Source organism: Bipolaris sorokiniana (genome assembly GCF_000338995.1).
Source record: "Bipolaris sorokiniana ND90Pr unplaced genomic scaffold COCSAscaffold_16, whole genome shotgun sequence".
In the NCBI taxonomy this organism is placed as follows: Eukaryota; Fungi; Ascomycota; class Dothideomycetes; order Pleosporales; family Pleosporaceae; genus Bipolaris; species Bipolaris sorokiniana.
In genome coordinates, this window is record NW_006911910.1 from 717,545 (window position 1) to 735,064 (window position 17,520).

General features: G+C 54.0%; 7 protein-coding genes across 7 annotated transcripts; 4 read left to right on the forward strand and 3 right to left on the reverse strand.

Moving 5' to 3' along the window:
- Positions 1-418: 418 nt before the first annotated feature.
- On the forward strand, positions 419-1,018 carry COCSADRAFT_253230 (uncharacterized protein). The gene has a single exon (XM_007706524.1). It carries the CDS (start codon positions 618-620, stop codon positions 990-992), a length of 375 nt encoding a protein of 124 aa, XP_007704714.1. The 5' UTR covers positions 419-617; the 3' UTR covers positions 993-1,018.
- Positions 1,019-1,603: 585 nt separating this feature from the next.
- COCSADRAFT_40885 (uncharacterized protein) lies at positions 1,604-2,384 on the reverse strand. Its single transcript, XM_007706322.1, has one exon. The coding sequence runs from the start codon at positions 2,139-2,141 to the stop codon at positions 1,836-1,838; it is 306 nt and encodes a 101-aa protein (XP_007704512.1). The 5' UTR covers positions 2,142-2,384; the 3' UTR covers positions 1,604-1,835.
- Positions 2,385-4,129: 1,745 nt separating this feature from the next.
- On the forward strand, positions 4,130-4,772 carry COCSADRAFT_253252 (uncharacterized protein). The gene has a single exon (XM_007706525.1). The coding sequence runs from the start codon at positions 4,298-4,300 to the stop codon at positions 4,637-4,639; it is 342 nt and encodes a 113-aa protein (XP_007704715.1). The 5' UTR covers positions 4,130-4,297; the 3' UTR covers positions 4,640-4,772.
- Positions 4,773-5,374: 602 nt separating this feature from the next.
- Positions 5,375-7,805, forward strand: COCSADRAFT_40886 (uncharacterized protein). Its single transcript, XM_007706323.1, has 2 exons — positions 5,375-5,668; positions 5,723-7,805. Exons 1-2 carry the CDS (start codon positions 5,438-5,440, stop codon positions 7,712-7,714), a joined length of 2,223 nt encoding a protein of 740 aa, XP_007704513.1. The 5' UTR covers positions 5,375-5,437; the 3' UTR covers positions 7,715-7,805.
- Positions 7,806-8,577: 772 nt separating this feature from the next.
- COCSADRAFT_253266 (uncharacterized protein) lies at positions 8,578-13,083 on the forward strand. The gene is made up of 2 exons (XM_007706526.1): positions 8,578-9,296; positions 9,350-13,083. Exons 1-2 carry the CDS (start codon positions 8,797-8,799, stop codon positions 12,978-12,980), a joined length of 4,131 nt encoding a protein of 1,376 aa, XP_007704716.1. The 5' UTR covers positions 8,578-8,796; the 3' UTR covers positions 12,981-13,083.
- Positions 13,084-13,185: 102 nt separating this feature from the next.
- COCSADRAFT_30499 (uncharacterized protein) lies at positions 13,186-14,222 on the reverse strand (the record flags this gene model as incomplete). The annotated part of the gene is made up of 2 exons (XM_007706265.1): positions 13,186-13,571; positions 13,634-14,222. The coding sequence occupies 2 exons, from the start codon at positions 14,220-14,222 to the stop codon at positions 13,186-13,188; spliced, it is 975 nt and encodes a 324-aa protein (XP_007704455.1).
- A 350-nt stretch (positions 14,223-14,572) lies between these two features.
- On the reverse strand, positions 14,573-17,229 carry COCSADRAFT_152258 (uncharacterized protein). The gene is made up of 2 exons (XM_007706527.1): positions 16,742-17,229; positions 14,573-16,694 (listed from the first exon to the last, which is right to left on the reverse strand). The coding sequence occupies exons 1-2, from the start codon at positions 16,923-16,925 to the stop codon at positions 14,986-14,988; spliced, it is 1,893 nt and encodes a 630-aa protein (XP_007704717.1). The 5' UTR covers positions 16,926-17,229; the 3' UTR covers positions 14,573-14,985.
- Positions 17,230-17,520: the final 291 nt, after the last annotated feature.

Genomic DNA, 17,520 nt, shown 5'->3' on the forward strand with positions numbered 1-17,520 from the left:
ATGGCTCAGCGTCGGCCCATCGCACGACCATATTAAGAAAAAGCGTGGTATCCATGAAGCAAGAAAGCTGTGAAAGTAGTACAAGTGAAAAATGTGTCTCGCAACAGCAGCCTGTATCCCAAACGCCCGACTTTGTGGGCTCAGAGTCCAAACAAGTCACAATGCCCCCTAAAACGCCAAAACTTTTTTTCGAATTCCGTGACGCCGTAAAGTGTGGACTTGATATGGGGTGGGAATTGAAGCCTCGGGACAGAAGCTGACCATGCTCCCCCAAGTCATGGACGAGGAGGAGCAAGAGCAGCGAGATGCCGTTTGAGCGTGATAGCGCGGCACCGGTAAAGGCCCACAAGGTGCAACTGGCGAGGTATTAGAGGAGGGATATTGTGCGAAGAAAGCGACGGTAACACACTAGAGGCAGGCTTGTCAGACCAGGTGTGACGTGCAGGGGTAAGGGGAGAAGCGGCAGTACCTGTCAATGGTCACATCTATCACACCTCTCGTCATGCTTGACAGTCTTTGTATTGCTCACGCCACAGGGTGATGTCCTCGACGTGGCGCATGGGGCCTTTTCCGCAATCTCGTGGCCGCAGCCATACTTGTGTACGACTTTGGTACACATGTTGGCGGTGCTATGGGAGCGGGGAAGGCACGGCCGCACGGCGGGGGGAAGGCGCCTCCTGCAACGGCGTGGGAGGAAGGCGAGACGGCGGGCGGGCGAGGGTAGGGAAGGTGGGGGTGGGCGCAGAGAGGTGCTGATTGGCCGGGGGTGGTGGAGAGGTGTTGCTTGGTGCAGACGGCTGCTGTGGCAGCTTGAGACGGAGACGGCAATGCGGAGCGCAGCTCGACGGGAGGGAGCTGGCACGGACAACGAGCAAAGAAGAAGAAGAGCAGCAGCAAGAGCAGCAACAGCAACAGAAGCAACAGCAGGACCACGGGCGGCCAAGGCGGCGTGTGGGCGAGAACAGGCGGCGGGGCAAGGTGTTGGCGAGTGACAGCAGCAGTAGTAGTAGCAGCAGCAGCAGCCCGGCAGGAGGGAGTGGCAGCTAGGGTGGGTGAGGGTGAGGGTGCTGAAGAGGAATTGGTCGGAGCGTCTTGGGGGGGCACAGGGCGGGCAGCGCAGAGCGATTTATAAGACAGCCATTGCAGCGAGCCAGCGTGACGGTAACGGTCGAGAGATTGTTAGATTGCCTTCGTTCCCGTTTGCAACGAGGCGCGACAGTCTTGTACAGCCGTTGGCTCCGTGCGGAAAGGCCAGGACATACATACGCGGAGCTGCTAGCCTTGACGCCTGGGTCGCATAGCTGCAGCTGCAGCCAGCAGCGCATCGGCCAGGGTGATCCCGCCTCCTGCCCAGCGCCAGCGCTGTGACCACCAGCCGTCCACCAGTGCAGCAGCCCACCAGCAGCCCACCAGCCCACCAGCCCGCCCTCTGCCCAATCACGCGCTGCTGCACCGCCGGACGCACGGCTGCGGCGTGAACCTCCAATCACGCCCCACATGCTTTCTCCTCACCACACGCTGCTCATCCTGCCCATCCTGCCCATCCGCCCCGCCATCACGCCGTCTGGTCTCCCAAGCATGCGCTGCCGCCCACCGCCTCTGCTTCTTGCAAAGAGCCTGTCCGACCGCTGCTGTCACGCTCCGCCCTTGCGTGACCGGCCACAGGGCTGACAAGCTGCCAATATCATACATACTTGCTGCACCGGCCCGTCCGCCCAAAGCAGCACACAGCCTGCTGCTGCAACACCATCAGCGCCCTCTCTGTCCACTGTCTGCTGCCCGTCCACGCTCCCGAGTCTGGCGGTGCCGGCTGACTCAAATGCAAAGGGCTCGACTCACGCCGTAGCTTCTTCACCTCTCGCGCCTGGACCACCCTCCTGAGCAATGAATGCTACCCTGGCTCGGCTCGCGGATGCACACCATTGGCACATGGCACCCTGGTCACTCTCGACGACTCGTAGCCCGCTGCGGAGGAGGAGCAAGGAGAAAAAGAAGCACAAAAAGAAGACGGCAAACGCAGCCACGCCTGCTGTGCGCTGACCTCCACCATGGCGGCCGGGCACGGGTGCTACCTTGACTACTACAACCACCACAAGGGCAGCCCCTTGCATATTGCATACCCGCCTCAGGGCCAGCGGCATTGCAGCGCCTGTGAGGTTAAAAGTAAAAGTGTCGTGACGGCATGTCCCAGTCCCGCAACGACGCCGTCTGGGAATTGGCAGGCCCAGATTTGGAAATTGCAAACTTTGGCGCATGCATGACTGTCGCCATGCATGATTCGCGACGCCATGAAAACATTTCATGCTGCTCACATCCGTCAACATCCATAGTTTATAGCTAAATGAATGGAGCGGCACAATTACAAACAATCAGCAAACCATGCCCCCACTACGCTGCCCTCAGCTCAGAGTGTCAGCGTCGGTTGAAACGCCAAACGTGAAGACGGGCTGCCTGCCAATGGCCCGTTTACTCATCAAATGTAACTGCTGGCTTGCTTGCCTCTACACTACGACGGTCACAGGAGGAAAAAGCAATGGCCGCATACGAGTGCAATGTGATCATATGCGCTGCCTCCAGGACGCGGTGCATGGCGCTGTGCAGTAGGATCGTGATACAAGCACTGGTGGGCGGATGCTGTGTAGCCTGTCAGATTTTCTTGTTCCATGTCTCTTCAACGGCCGCAGGGGTAGCTGAGGGACACGTTGCCCAAAGCGCTCTAGCCTTTCGGCCCGCTCTTACCTGATCGACCTGTACGACCAGGAACTCCACAATGCAGACGCGCCACCGCTCATCCAACAGCAACACGGCCTGGTTTGTTTTGGCTGGTGCAGCATCTGTGCATGTGCTTAGCCCATCGCAACTCCTGCTCCTGCTCCTACGCGCAAAAGCAATGCGTCTCATATACCTGCAACACTGTTTTTTGCGCTTCCATGCTCCACAAGCAGTCGTCAGCTCGAACCAGGTTCAGCTTTCGGAACTTCCCTCTCGCTTCTTGCTGCGGCTGGTACTGCATGTGGCTTGTCCCCATGGCCCCCGACGCGCATCACAGCAGCCTCATCTGACCAACGACGTGGTCCGGCGTTTTCTCGGCAATCTGACATTGCTCACTGTATGTACTTAACTGCATGGGCAGATCGCTGCAGTGTGGGGTGCTGAACACGTCCACGCACTCGACAGACACTACGCTCTTTCGATTATGCAGTCGCTCAAACTATATGCATTGACAACTGCAACTGATGAGCCTGGTGGCGATCTCCACGACGCCATATCTCGGCTGCGCTTACCACGCGCGGTGCGCTACATCAGACTGCGCTACACTACGGTAGTATCTATTAGTGCGCTTGCCATAGCGCGACTTTTCCCCAATCCTCCTCCTCGCACTATCAAAATCTCTTCACTGTACGTCTCGTACCTGCTACAACCCCCTCCGTGGAAGTTATGCACCCAATATCTTGCCAACCATAGCACATATACCGTGCATGTTGTTGGGAGTTGTTTCTGGTCCATTTACTGCAAGAGGATCTGTGTCCGAGATGCGTGGTGCTAACCGGGCCAGGCGCCTCTGCGTAGTACGTTGGCACATGGACAAGCATGGCCTGAGTGCAGTCCATTGACGAGTGCGACTAGCATTCATACTCCACAGGGTGCCACGACGGTACTTGCCGGACCAACCCGTCCCGCCTAAAAATTCATCCGGCACCTATCTCTCCCTCACCCGTCCGTATTCTGTAGATATTCTGCGCATCTGTCAGTCACAAACTAAAGATGAACCTGCGACTCAATTCGCGACAGTAGGCCATGAATTGTGCAAGTCTAAACTCGGAGCCAAGCATTTCCATATATCCACGCTATCACGAGCCGACCAATCCTAACGCCCATCATGTCTCAACATATATCAATCAACTCTGCCCGGCCTGCTTTGCATCCAATCCTAATTATACGCGACCCACACAGCACAGGAAAAATCCATGGCAGCCTGAAAATAGGTACACCAAAATCCTCTGCTGCCATGGTGCTCTTTTGCCATTGCTTGACAGGGACATGCTCCTAAGTGCAGCTTCTTGCGGAACATGCGGAGATTTGAGAGCGAAATGCAAGGTACGAAAGTCCACGTACCGCGTCAGTCGGTGCATGATTGGGCACTGATGCGAATATGCGGCATATGTAGGATCTGCAACACCTCCGTCATTGGTGGTAGATTAGCCGTACACCCGCGGTCTTTCGAACTGCTACAGGGTGCGTTGACACCATCTACCTATTGCAGATCACCATAGTGCCCATATGCGCATATCGGCAGATGTTGCTGCGTAAAGCGCTCACGACTCTTTGCAGTACCCTAGTCGCTTTTTGTCTTGTAAAGCGGACCGTCAATATTTCGGAAACCGTTTGGCCCAGCGACAGAAGAGGTCAAGTCTGCGTACTAGCTTGCAGCCTGCATGAAGCTGTCCTCCCACTCCCGAAGCTTTGCGATGTGGAGTCACATCCGGAACCTCAAGCTGGCCTCCGGGACATGACGCGCTACAGCTGTGGCGGCTTGCTTAGTCCCAGCATGGTATGGTGTCGAATATGGGTTTGCGTACTGCTTGCACTTACATCCGACAAGAGAAACGGCTATCGTGGTATCATCTATCTGTGTTAGAGCCCGAAGCTTACAAGATGCTCATGCCAGTGGAATTAGCAAGGCCTTCTGTCCCGGCCAAGCCGCAGCCATTCATGTAGCCTGCATTACTCGTCTTTTGTCGGATTCTTCCATCATATTTACCCTACCATACCGTTTGCATGAAGTACACATTGTGTAATTGTATAGTCGCTCTCCATCATTTTTTCTCTGCTCTGTTTATTGTCTGTCATGGTCAGCAAATCTGGTGTGGGGCGCACGCACGTGGAACTCTTTTTTTGCCATCGTCATTTGACGTCACCAGTGAACCAACATTGAGGCACATTTCTCTGATGTTTTGGCGTGCAAAGCCTCGTACTTTGGAACGACTCTAACAGGAGAAAGGCCCGATAGGTGTCAGAGATTTCCGATTCCTCATCATGGAAATCTGGAATTGACCGCGATTGCGCTGGGGCGCGGGGCGCATGGCAAAGTTGAGCCTCGCGTGGTACATCGGCGTCGCTCGGCAGTCGATTGAATCGATCAAATCGCGATGATCGAACATCATCTTTGCTGCCATTGGCTGTTGACATCAAATCCACTTTCCACCGCTTCGTCGAAGTGCGGTCAATGACCTGTCGAAGTGCGTGTCAGAGTCGTTTAGGCAACTCAATGCCGGACGACCATCGCCTCACGTCGCCATGACGTCAAGATGTAAACATGTGTTTGCGACGTGACGCCCTCGGAGGAGTACAAAAGGGAACGCTCCCCACAAGCCCCAAAGCTTGTCATCTCGACAATAGACATTGCCATCCGAGTCGACTTTGAAAGATCGAAAATATGGCATCTGAAATACTAGGCAACGTTGCGGAGAAGGCTAAGGACCTCGCTGGCTCCAAGTCGACCAAGATGGCTCAGCTTGCTGAAGTCACCAAGGATGTCCACGACGACAAGTGGAGGATTACCAGCGACTATGGAGTGAAGCAGAACAACACCGACGACTGGCTAAGGGTTGCCACGGACGACAAGACTGGCCCTCTGTTACTCGAGGACCAATTTGCTCGTGAGAAGGTATGCTTGACCATCGACCAGCCGACTTATTCGTCACATGGCTAATAGCATTAGATCCACCGATTCGACCATGAAAGAATTCCCGAGCGTGTCGTTCACGCGCGTGGCTCGGGTGCCTTTGGAAAATTCACTCTTTTCGAGTCGGCCTCGGATGTCACATCGGCTGGAATTCTCACTGATACTTCGCGCGAAACTCCAGTCTTCCTACGATTCTCGACTGTGCTCGGTAGCCGTGGTTCTGCAGACACTGTCCGCGATGTGCGCGGCTTTGCTGTCAAGTTCTACACGGAAGAGGGCAACTGGGATATTGTCGGTAACAACATCCCCGTATTTTTCATCCAAGACTCGATGAAGTTTCCCGATGTGATCCACGCTGGCAAGCCGGAGCCAGACTGCGAGGTCCCGCAAGCGCAATCTGCTCACAACAACTTCTGGGACTTTCAATACATGCACCCTGAAGCCACGCACATGTTCATGTGGGCCATGTCTGACCGCACGATTCCTCGCTCGTACCGAATGATGCAGGGTTTCGGTGTCAACACATACACTCTTATCAATGCCAAGGGCGAGAGACATTTTGTCAAGTTCCACTTCACACCTGAACTTGGCGTCCACAGCTTCGTCTGGGATGAGGCGCTGAAGATTGCTGGTCAAGACCCAGATTTCCACCGCAAGGACTTGTGGATGGCCATCGACAGCGGTGCGTATCCCAAGTGGAAGTTTGGTATTCAAGTCATTCCGGAGGCAAAGGAGCACGACTTCGAATTCGACATTCTCGATGCTACCAAGGTGTGGCCTGAGGAACTTGTGCCCGTCCGATACATTGGTGAGCTCGAGCTCAACAAAAACCCTGACGAGTTCTTCACGCAGACTGAGCAAGTCGCCTTCTGCACAAGCCATATCGTTCCCGGCATCGGCTTCAGCAACGACCCTCTACTACAGGGCCGCAACTTCTCCTACCAAGACACCCAACTCTCTCGTCTGGGCATTAACTGGGAAGAGTTACCGATCAACAAGCCCGTCTGCCCCGTCATGAACTTCAACCGTGACGGTGCCATGCGACACACAATCACAAAGGGTAAGGTCAACTACTGGCCCAACCGCTTCCAGAGTGTGCCACCTGCGACGGAGAAGGAGGGTGGATACGTCGAGTTCCCTGAGAAGACTGCCGGCATCAAGGTGCGTATGCAGAGTAAGAAGTTCAGGGAACACAAGAGCCAGGCCGAGCTCTTCTACAACTCCATGTCGGAGAACGAGAAGATGCACATGAAGGCTGCTTTTGCCTTTGAGCTTGACCACTGCGACGATCCGGTTGTGTACGAGCGCCTCTGTGAGCGTCTGTGCGAGATTGATCTCGAGCTCGCTCAGAGTGTTGCCGAGATGGTTGGTGGCGAGCAACCGACTAAGCAGACTCGGCCCAAGCACAACAAGACAGCCAAGGGCCTATCGCAAATGGACTTCCAGCCCGAGAAGCCTACCATTGCGACTCGCATGGTCGCGATTCTTATTGCCGACGGCTACGACAAGGCTGCCTACACTGGTATGAAGGCCGCATTGACTGCGGCTGGCGCTCTCCCTTTTACCATCTCGCCCAGAAGGAACAAGATCTTTGCCGATGGAGAGGACAAGAGCGGCTCTGGAGTAGTGGCAGACCACCATCTTGAGGGCCAACGCTCCACCATGTATGACAGTGTCTTCGTTCCTGGTGGCGCCAAGTCGATTGAGACGCTCAGCAAGAACGGACGTGCGGTACACTGGGTGCGTGAGGCATTTGGTCACCTCAAGGCCATTGGTGGTACTGGCGAAGCAGTTTCCTTCATTAAGCAGGCTGTGGATCTACCGGGTATGGAATTCTCAACCTCGGGCGATGTTGTCAACAGCTATGGAGTAGTCACGGCTACGGCAGTGCAGCCTGAGAGCTTCAAGGAGGCGGTCAACATGGTCAAGGAGGCCAAGGACTTTGCTAGTGCGTACATGTATGCGATTTCGCAGCACAAGAACTTTGAGCGCGAGACTGCGGGGCTGAACGCCATGGTTGCATACTAAAGGCAAGGAGATGATCTGGAACAGCCTGCTCTAATGATTTAGCTGATTAATGTTAATGATACCAATTGTGCAAAGCGTTGATACTCTACTACTCTTGCTGTTGCTATTGTCTATTGGTGGAGGAAAGGCATTACTTGTGATGCATACTGCTTTTCTACACATACGGTCTCAGGATGTCACTCTGGTCAGTCACGCCATGTGGTTGTTTCTTGACGTTGAAACTACATTTGTACGTATGTAGGCTACACATGACGAAGCGTTAGTATAGGGACAGAGCGGGCCGACTCGACTCGACACAAGCTACTGTGTCAGGGCCCTGTCAAGTTTTGAGAAGATTGAACATGTAGGCTTGGTGCGGGGTAGAAGGAAACTTGAAACTTACGCAGCTTGTCAGTGTCACATCTTTCTCGTTGAGGCGGAGGCTGTGCTGCTGAGCCACAAGGCCACAAGCCCCACGCTCCATTGGCGGCACAGCCAGCGCTAGCCTCTTTTGTGCGGGCTGCGCCCTTGTGCTGAGCAAAGGGCGATACAGCGGTTTAGCGCTCACCTCGACCCACTGCACCGCTTTCTTTGCATTCATCCTCAGCCATTTGATTGTGCATTAACACCCTCCCTCTCTCCCCGCAGACTAGTTTGCGACTAGATTGAATGCGCAGGATGCGGGAGATGCATATCTTATAGCCAGCCCGTACGTCATTCAATACATTCTACATCCACGACCGCGTCGCGAACCACTCTCTTGGCACAACCGTAATTTACAAGCGGCTGGCGGCAATTCCACGCTATTCTTCTCACCGGTGGCCTGAACCTCGGACGGTGATCAACACTCAGCCCTTCAGCGCCGGCAAGGGCTGCATGGATGACTCTAAACGCGAAACGCTATCAGTTTGTAGGCGCAGCGCCCTTTGATCTAAAATACCAAACACCACGCCTGAGGCTTCTCAAGACCCTTTCTTCCGCCATTTTCTGCTCACACCCTTGGAGCCCGTGATCATCAAACGTCGACCAAGACGCAATAAAGGCGCCTTTTCCACCGACGCCGCCCTCTTGACACAGACCATCTAGGAAACATCATCAACGACATGGATCATCAGGGCGCAGGATTCGCCTTTGATTCCAACATGGATTTCAGCAACATGTTCGCGGCCGCGTCCGAGACATTGTTCAAGCCAGCGGATAACACTTCTGGCTTCTTCTTCGCTGACGAGGGCATCGACACCACTACCTCATCCTTCATGGATCCCATCACATTAGGCACACCCCAACAGGGCGCCTTCGACATGAACATCCCATCTGCTGCGAGCTACTACCCACAAACTCCAGCATCACAGTTTCTTGGCCCCGTACCCACACAGCTTAATACTTACGGAAAGCGCCCCCTACAGCTCGAAGCTGATGACTTCCCCCAATCTAAGCGTCAAGCAAGTTATGATTTTCCTCTATTCCCAACACCATCCGCCACAAACACCACCTCTAGCTGGGGCCTGGAGGCCACTCCTTCAACTACCACAGTAGAAGGTCTGTCGGATGAAGCGGCTGATGTCTGCGCAACATGGTTCACCAAGTTCAACGTGCTCCCTGGGTATGCACCTCAAGTTTTAGGCGCCTCATTTTGATTTACTAACAGTGCTTGAGTGACCGACACATCGATTCATTAAGCCAACTCACTGGTGAGTCGGCAGATGCGATCCGGAGCTGGTTTGGCCAGCTCTTGAAGCAGGGCATGGGCAAGGGAGGCCCAAGTGACTCGGCTTACAAGTCTCAAACCGCACACATCCAGCAGCAAGACTCGTTCTGGGATGATCACACTTACCAGACAGACCTTCTGCAGGCCTCGCCATCACAACCACTACTACTGGAGAACATCACTACCCCAGAAATTTCATACAGTCAGGACAACGTTGTTTCAACTACCGTCCAACCAGCCACCACTACCAGAAGCTGCAAGAAGCGCTGCACACCTACCGATGACCTAGAGTTGCTTGGTCGAGACCCCAGGAAGATCTACCAGTGCACTCGAAAGTGTGGCAAGCGGTATGGCCGAAAGAACGACTGGAAGAGAAAGGAGGAGGAGGGCTACCCATGCAAGTCATGGGTATGCAGTCTATGCATCAGTGAAGGCGTGGAGAACGTCAAGCCATGCTACAGGAAGTATCATTTCGTGCAACACTTCCGAAACATCCACGCCGACGTTGACCCTGATCAATACGAAGAGGCGAGCGTAGTATACTCGGAGACAGAGTTCCCACGAAAGTGCGGATTCTGTCGCCACCGATTCTCGTCGAGACAGGAGCGAATTGATCATATTGCAGACCACTTCAAGCAGGGCAAGTGCATGCTCGACTGGCGCGATGACGACGACAACAATGGTGGCGATGATTACACCGACGATGACAACGACGACCGACCAAGTGGAGACGGTTTCGACGGTAGCCCTTTCTTCCAACCACCATCCTTCCATCCACACGGCAACAACTCCAAACCTTCCGGTGACCAGGGTAGCGGTGGCGGCTCTTCAGGGCAACCATCTCAGAGTGGTTTCTTCCACTTCCAGCTCTCACAACTTGGTGAGAGCCAGCGGTATTGTGCGGTCAAACCTACCAGACACACTACACTTTCGCCGAACATCTCTCCGTCATCAATCTCAATTGATCGCGACGGCACGGCCCCACAAGACGAGTCGTTCAAGTCACAACGTCCACTCGACAGGCACATTCCGACAAAGGGAGACTACGAAGCTGCTCTGGCCGGAGATGCTTTCGCCCAGCCCATAATTAGGGAGGGTGGGTCGTCACAGGACGAACGAACTGACAAGCGCGGCTTGGAACATACGTTTGGAATCAGGGACGCCGCTATAACCGCGATTGCAACGTTGATTTCGACTCTCGCGCCTTCTTGGAGCCAATTAGGAGCACCACTGGAGGAATTGTTGATGAGCGAAGAAACTCCATCCTCTGAGTCATTGCCAGACGCAACAGTAACAGTACGCTCTCAATGCAGCGATGCAACAGACCAACTATCAAGCCGACAATCTACGCCACAGATGCCCAAGTCCTCACGGGCCTTCCACAGTATCAAGCTCCTAGGCGCTGGAGGCTTCAGCACAGTCGACGAAGTCAAGCATCAACAAACGGGCCTGCGTATTGGAAGGAAGACACTCAAGAATCGCAACCAGACAGCGCTTGAGGAACTCAAGAAAGAAGTCAATGTCCTTCAAAAGCTACGTCACCCACATATTATCCGCTTCCTTGGAGCCTACTCAAAGGGCGACAAGATGTCGATACTGCTTTCCCCTGTTGCAGAAACAACACTGGCAGTCTGGCTTGATCAGTCAGCGTTACAACGGCCTGCCAACCTGTTCGAGACCGTTATGAAGATGTTTGGTTGTCTCTCTTCCTCTGTCAGGTACCTCCATGAGCAGCGACCTGTTGTTAAGCACATGGACATCAAACCACAGAACATCCTCATTGTCGATGGCGATCAAGAATTCCCGCACGTCATCCTTTCCGACTTTGGTGTCAGTTGTGCAGAAGAAGTACCCGATGATCAATCGCGACCCTGGACACGCCAATACATCGCGCCTGAGGTCGTTGAAGGCTTCACTCGCAAGCAGGCTGCCGACATCTGGAGTCTGGGATGTGTCTTTGCAGAGATGGCATCTGTTCCATTAAGTCAACATAATCCGGAATGGTCAGCCTTTAGCAAGGAATACAATGGTCGCACAGGGACGTATTACTGGCAAGACGTACCAGGCGTACAGAAGAAGCTTGCTATGTTCTTTGACTCAGCAAGGGGTCCGGCTGAACTGCTCCTTGTACGCGCGCTCCAAGCCATGTTGTGTGCCCAGCCCGATGAGCGGCCGGATGCAGCATCGCTCACAATGATCTTTGCTCCTGCGCCGTGCTGTCTCAACTGGCCGAACGACAAGATGACGTTCCCTGGCCCGCATGAGGAACTGCTAGAGGTAGAAAGATTTGGGAAACACCATCACATTGATGGCAATTCCCAGCCTCATCTGCATGACAAGGATGCGAACGACTGTTCTGACACTGTTCCCATTGCAAAGACCTGGCTGGATAATTGTTTGTGCACCCACGGTGCCTGTCACCACTTGTCCTCGGGCTGCTCCACCGATCTCCCTAGACGCCTGATTGATATCCTTCCGGAAGGCCAGGCTAGCAACTACGTTCGCATCGTTGAAAGCGAGTCTCTCAAGGAACAGATGCAACATGTTCAATATGTTGCACTCAGTCACGTCTGGAGTGACGCCGAGCCTCTACTCTCAAGCGATTCACAGTCGAAGATGCAATCTGAGCTCGTACTGGAAGCACTGCCTAGTGCAGTAAGAAATGCGATTACAGAGGTGCAACGTCTCGGCTTCCGATACTGCTGGCTGGATTCACTCTGCGTGCTACAGGATTCAGATCAAGAAAAGGAACAAGAGTGCACAAACATGTCTTCCATCTTCCGCAACGCGGTTCTCACCGTCGTCCTCGACCAGCTCGCAAATACTAGCACAAACAAGGACGTTGAGAATGCGACCAAAGATGCACAGTTTGCCTCGACGATTTCTCCCATCAAGAATAGGACCACAATCGCGGCTCGCCTCCCGGCCTCCGCCTTACTGCCCTCTTTTATCCTCACAGCCCCCAACCTGGGCTGGGATACCAGGGCCTGGGCGCTCCAAGACCGTCTCCTGAGTCGCCGCTTCCTGCACTTGGGCGAACAATCATACTGGGAATGTAACACCCTCAAAGCCTCTGAGACCTTCCCTCGCGGTCTACCTGCGCTCCTCTGGGAAAAGGTCCATACACAATGTAGCGACGACGCCGAAGAAATGCGTGCACAGACAAGCAACGTGTTTCCTAGTGCAAAGGTCTTCGCCATGGAATTTGACGATGCACACAATGCAAACACGATTCCGCATCAGAAGCCCGCCGAGCCGCGTCCGCCACTCCTAAGTGTCAGTCGTTTACGTGACTGGCAGTGGGTTAAGAAGCAAGGCAATGATGCAGCTCGGGATGCAAATGCGGTGCTGGCGACGCTGGATGGGCGTGCAAGTCGTGCGGAGATACCGCAGTTTGATGATAGTGTATGTGTGTGTTGTAGTGATGGAAGTAGTAGTATGGGGATATGTAGGAGGAGTAGGAGTAGGAATGGGAATGGTGAGGTGGTGCAAGCAAATGCGAATGCAAATGCTAGGATAGGAGGTGAAAGGAGTGGAGAGGTTTTTGACGATGTCATCCAAGCGACTGGGCTGATGTAGTCCGAGGGGTTTATTTCATCACGAAGTTTCACGGCCAAGTTTCCAGTTTCTAGTATCGGTACTAAACCGATTCGATTCTTCCATAGTTTCCTTTTGTATTCAATATTCCAAGTTTTTCTTCAATCCCATCATCGCTTTTTCCACGATTCCTTGAACGCCAAAGTGACTATGCTTTAAACTCGCACTGCTTGAGACTTTTCCCCCATCACGCCTCAGGTCTGACCTTCCCCCTCCTCTCCCTCATACCCTCCACCCTCTTCCGATCCTCCTCAAACCGCCTCTTCAACTCGCCTTCCGCCTTCTTCCTCCTCTCACGGTTCTGGAACCGGTAGAAATCATCCGTAGCCCGATGATTCCTCTTGCGCTCATCCAACTCGGCTTTTTTCTTCTCCGCCTCTTCCAAGCGCGCAGGCCCAACACGTCCGCCACGGACAACAGCCACGAAACCATCTTCGTCAGGTATAGACCGCGCCGTCTTGCGAAGTCGATTCCGCATCGTTTCCAGAGCGTTGAATTGCGATAGATACGCATTCAAGCTAGATTGAAGAAGAGATGGCGGCGGGTACATGAGGTTATTATGCGACTTATAGCCTGCACATGACTGTTAGCTCCTACCTCTTTACGACAACAAATATAGAAATATGGCAACTTACGTTCCACCCCCATCCCACCCTCTTCTCCCCTCCACACCACCTCCCCCTCTTCCTTAACAACCCTCAATACCCCCCTCATCGCCCCCCTCGCACTCTTCCCATCCACAAACACCACAACCCCCGCACTCCCACTCGTGCGTATCCCATTACTCCAAAGCGGCGGTAACGCACTCTCCGCATCCTCCACCACACCTTCCGCCACAATCTCCTTATCATCCCCCCTCTTCCTCTTCTTCCCCTGCATAGTAACAGCACCCGTGCCCTCGCTCTTCCACCGCTTATGCATCGGCTCCGCAGGAACAGAAGCGTCGAACTCTACGCGCTCCACCATTGAGCCGCCGAGGTGCTCGGAGAATAGCGTGCGGAGGCTGGATTCAGAGGCGTCGATGGGGAGGTTGGCGATGAAGAGGCTGCGGTCTGAGGACGGGGTTGGGATAGACGGCGTGTGCGGTTTGATGTACATGTAGTGGAATGCGGTGGAGCATTGGTCGGGGAGGCCTGGTAGCGGGGAGAGGGTGAGGGGTAGGACGGTGAAGTCTGCGACTGCTTTCGGGGGAGGTTTAGGGGTTTTGGTGGGTTGGGGCGACATGCTGGGTGGTGGTGATGGGTTTGCGCTGGTTGGTGTAGGGATATACTAGAGGTTTGTGGGTGGTGGGAATTGAGTGTTTTATGGTTCGAGCGCAGGCAATGCTGATTTAAGCGCTGAGTTGGGAATGCGCCAGGGAGTCCGCGATTGCGTGGGGGAGGTGTTCACATGTATGCGCTCGAAGTAGTAGAGTTCGTTGCTGGTGGACCTTCTGCACTCATGAAATTTTGGCAGGGTTGGCACGGATGCTTTTTCTAGCACCGTCACCAGCGCTGCGAGGCCAACTACTAGCTTTCGTAGGCAAGTGCATTTGTGAATACCAGGACGAATCATCTCAATATTAACGCATTGATTGACGAGGAGATCAATAGTAATCTATTTCTTTGCTATGCTAGAAATTACGGGTTTTTTTAAACGAAACGCTGTATGCGAGCGAACCGTAACGGAAAAATGTGGATATCAATAAAGTCGTGAGGCGTAAAAGACAGAAAGTAATGATCCTCTCAGCAGGAAGAGCGACTGCAGGTTCCAAATTGGTACCTGGATCCACTCTAACTGCACAAGCAGGAAGCAATCTTCAAATGCGTGGCTGTCGAGCTGAGATAGTAGGGGCAGGAGCATGCAATGGATACCGTCAGACCAAGCTTCTACAGTAATGTAATTCGGGTATAGGTAACAATGCCGCTATGCAGCAGAGAATAGAAAAACCAAAGAGCGGCATGTAAATATCGTGACCAAGTCTTATAACCGTAGAAACGTGACTGCCTTAGTTGAAGCCACCCGGAATGCTCTTGATAGGAGAGTCTGGGGGCGAATGGAGAGCTGCGTTATCTGTCTTGTTATCTTCTGGCGACGGCTCGTGGGAGTATTTGGGCTTGAGTCTGTTGCCAATCTGTTCGAGCCTGCTGTCCTCTACAGAAGACAAAGATGAAGTCGAGTCTCCGCGCATGAGGGAAGGAGTTGAGTCTGGGCTATGCTTTGGGATAGTCGGAGAAGGCATGGCTGATGTTGTGTTCAGTGATCCATCCGAGTTGGTCGACATACGGTTGCGGAAGGGATTCCTGGCGGGCAGGGCCGGGGCAACGGGCTTCGCCACTTGGACGACGCGTGCACGAATTGCCTGCGGGGCCGCTGCCTGATGGATCTCGTGAACAACTGGCTCCTCTTCGAAATCATCATCATCATCATCCTCATCCTCGTCATCCTTGTTAAGATCTATATTATCATGTGATACTTCGTTCCGGGGAGAGCCGCTTGATTTGTCATCAATAGCCTTGCTTGATTGAGCCTGTGGTAGAGGCTGTGGTTTAGGAGCTGTGGGAGTAGCCTCTTCGGGCTTCTTTTCGGCGCTCGTTGGTCGTGGCGGGGTGGGGTGTTCGATCGTTGTCTCGGGTATCTCTATCGTGGGAGTAGCAGGTGTGGGTGCGACGCTTGTTCGTGGTGGTAGTTTCGGGACTGGTTTCTTGATGGTCGGAGGAGGTGGTGGCAGATCGTCGGTCTGCGTGCTCATGTCGACCGTTGGTGCCCGAGGCTCGAATACGCTGCTGATGTTACTCATTCGCCAGCTCGATGGTCGGCTCCCGGCAAAGCTCGACCGGTCCGTACTCCTACGATATGTGGAGTTTCTGAAGGTGTTGTAAATAGGACTCGTCGGGCTGGGCTTGAATTCGAATTGTTCGCTTGATGGCCGGCTGTGTGTTCCTGCTTCCCTGATCTCCAGGCCGGCCTCTTGTAGCGCAAGCACACCAAATGGATCGGGATCAACAGCGTCCGGAATGCCAAAAGTCTTCTCTTCGGGGCCTGTGATCTCAAAGTCACCAGGCGGAGCTTCATCTGGAATCAAAGACTCATCGACGTCGGTGTCGCCTTGGGCTGATTTAAGTGTCTCCAGGAGTCTTCTTGTCTCTTGGGGTACGTGCCGCACTTTTCCAGCCAATATATCCTTCACCCCTATGCGCTCGCCGTAGAAACGCTCATTCTCGTCTGTGCGTTCGATGACAATAGTTCCGTCTAGTTGAAGGCCAGCGTAGAATCCTCGTGACTTGATGTAAGTGAAGAGAGGCGACTGGCGCTTATGAATCTCGGTATCCAGCATGGCCCCAACGCCAGCTGGACCTGCGACCGCGCTGATTTCCCCGCCCAAGGTGCATCTAACCGACTGAAAAGCCTCCAGTGCCTTGTCTGAATTGATGACAATGACACAGTCGTAGATGTCCACGCCTAAGAGAAAGCCCACACCGACTGTATGCATCATGATGCCAGAGGGCGGTGACCATGTGCCGTCCTCTTTTCGCGCAACAAGTATACCGGCTCCACCGGATCCAGAGACCCAAAGGCCTGTCCGCATGGTTGTGAAGATGCAGAGGCCTTTTGCATTTTGTATGACTTTGGACGGGATCTTCTTGAGCACTCTCTGCTTCCCTTGGGGCGCATTGGTGGCGGCGGGCTGGTCTTCTTCCTCGTAGAAGCCATCCTCTGTAATGGGGTCAGTGGGTGCGGGTGGACATGTAGCGGTGACATACTGCAGAAACTCTTGAGAATGCGCGCAGCCTTGTCCGACTCAATGTCGAGCGTCGTGGGCCAGAATGCTTCGGCGCCGACTTTGTTGGACAGGCGGTTGACAGGAGCACCGAGTTTGTCAACCCAGTTGTAGACCTTGTCGAAGCTGGCTTTGGACTGGGTTTTCGTCTTGGACCACAGGGCCATGTTGGCGGGCTGACTACGTCACAGGCTGGCCGGGTGCTAGAGGTGGGTTCGATTGTAACTACACATGGATGCAAAGCATGGAAAGCGTGATGGGTGGTTCAAGGGAAAAGCAAAGAGGGAGGTCAAGAGTCGGAAGCGTCGGGAATACGTGGTAGACCAGCAGGCGACGACCGTTTTTCAGTTGCGCGGTACGTCAGCCGATGCGGGTGGTGGCACTGCTGTAGGATCGGGTACTTATGTTTAATAATGCCCTGGGCAGTCCCTCGCAGGTGACTGACCCCTGCACCTTACGACTCGGTCGAACCCTCAGGTGCCGTCATCAGATATTGATTTACCAGATGCAGCGGGTCGTCGAGGCGATTCCAAGACGGCTGCTGCACACCACTAGGAGGGGACATGCACGTCGCCTGATTCGTTGAGGAGGCTGGGTCCTGGGTACTAGCCAGTGCTTAGAGCGGAGCCAGGAACAAGCAGAAAAACACGACGAGGTAGAGGCCCTTCCCGATAGGGTTTGGGCACACATGCGCCGTGAATCAGTTGCACGTGGCCCATGGATGGTCGGCCTGCCTTCTGCTCCCGTCGTCGTCTGATGCTG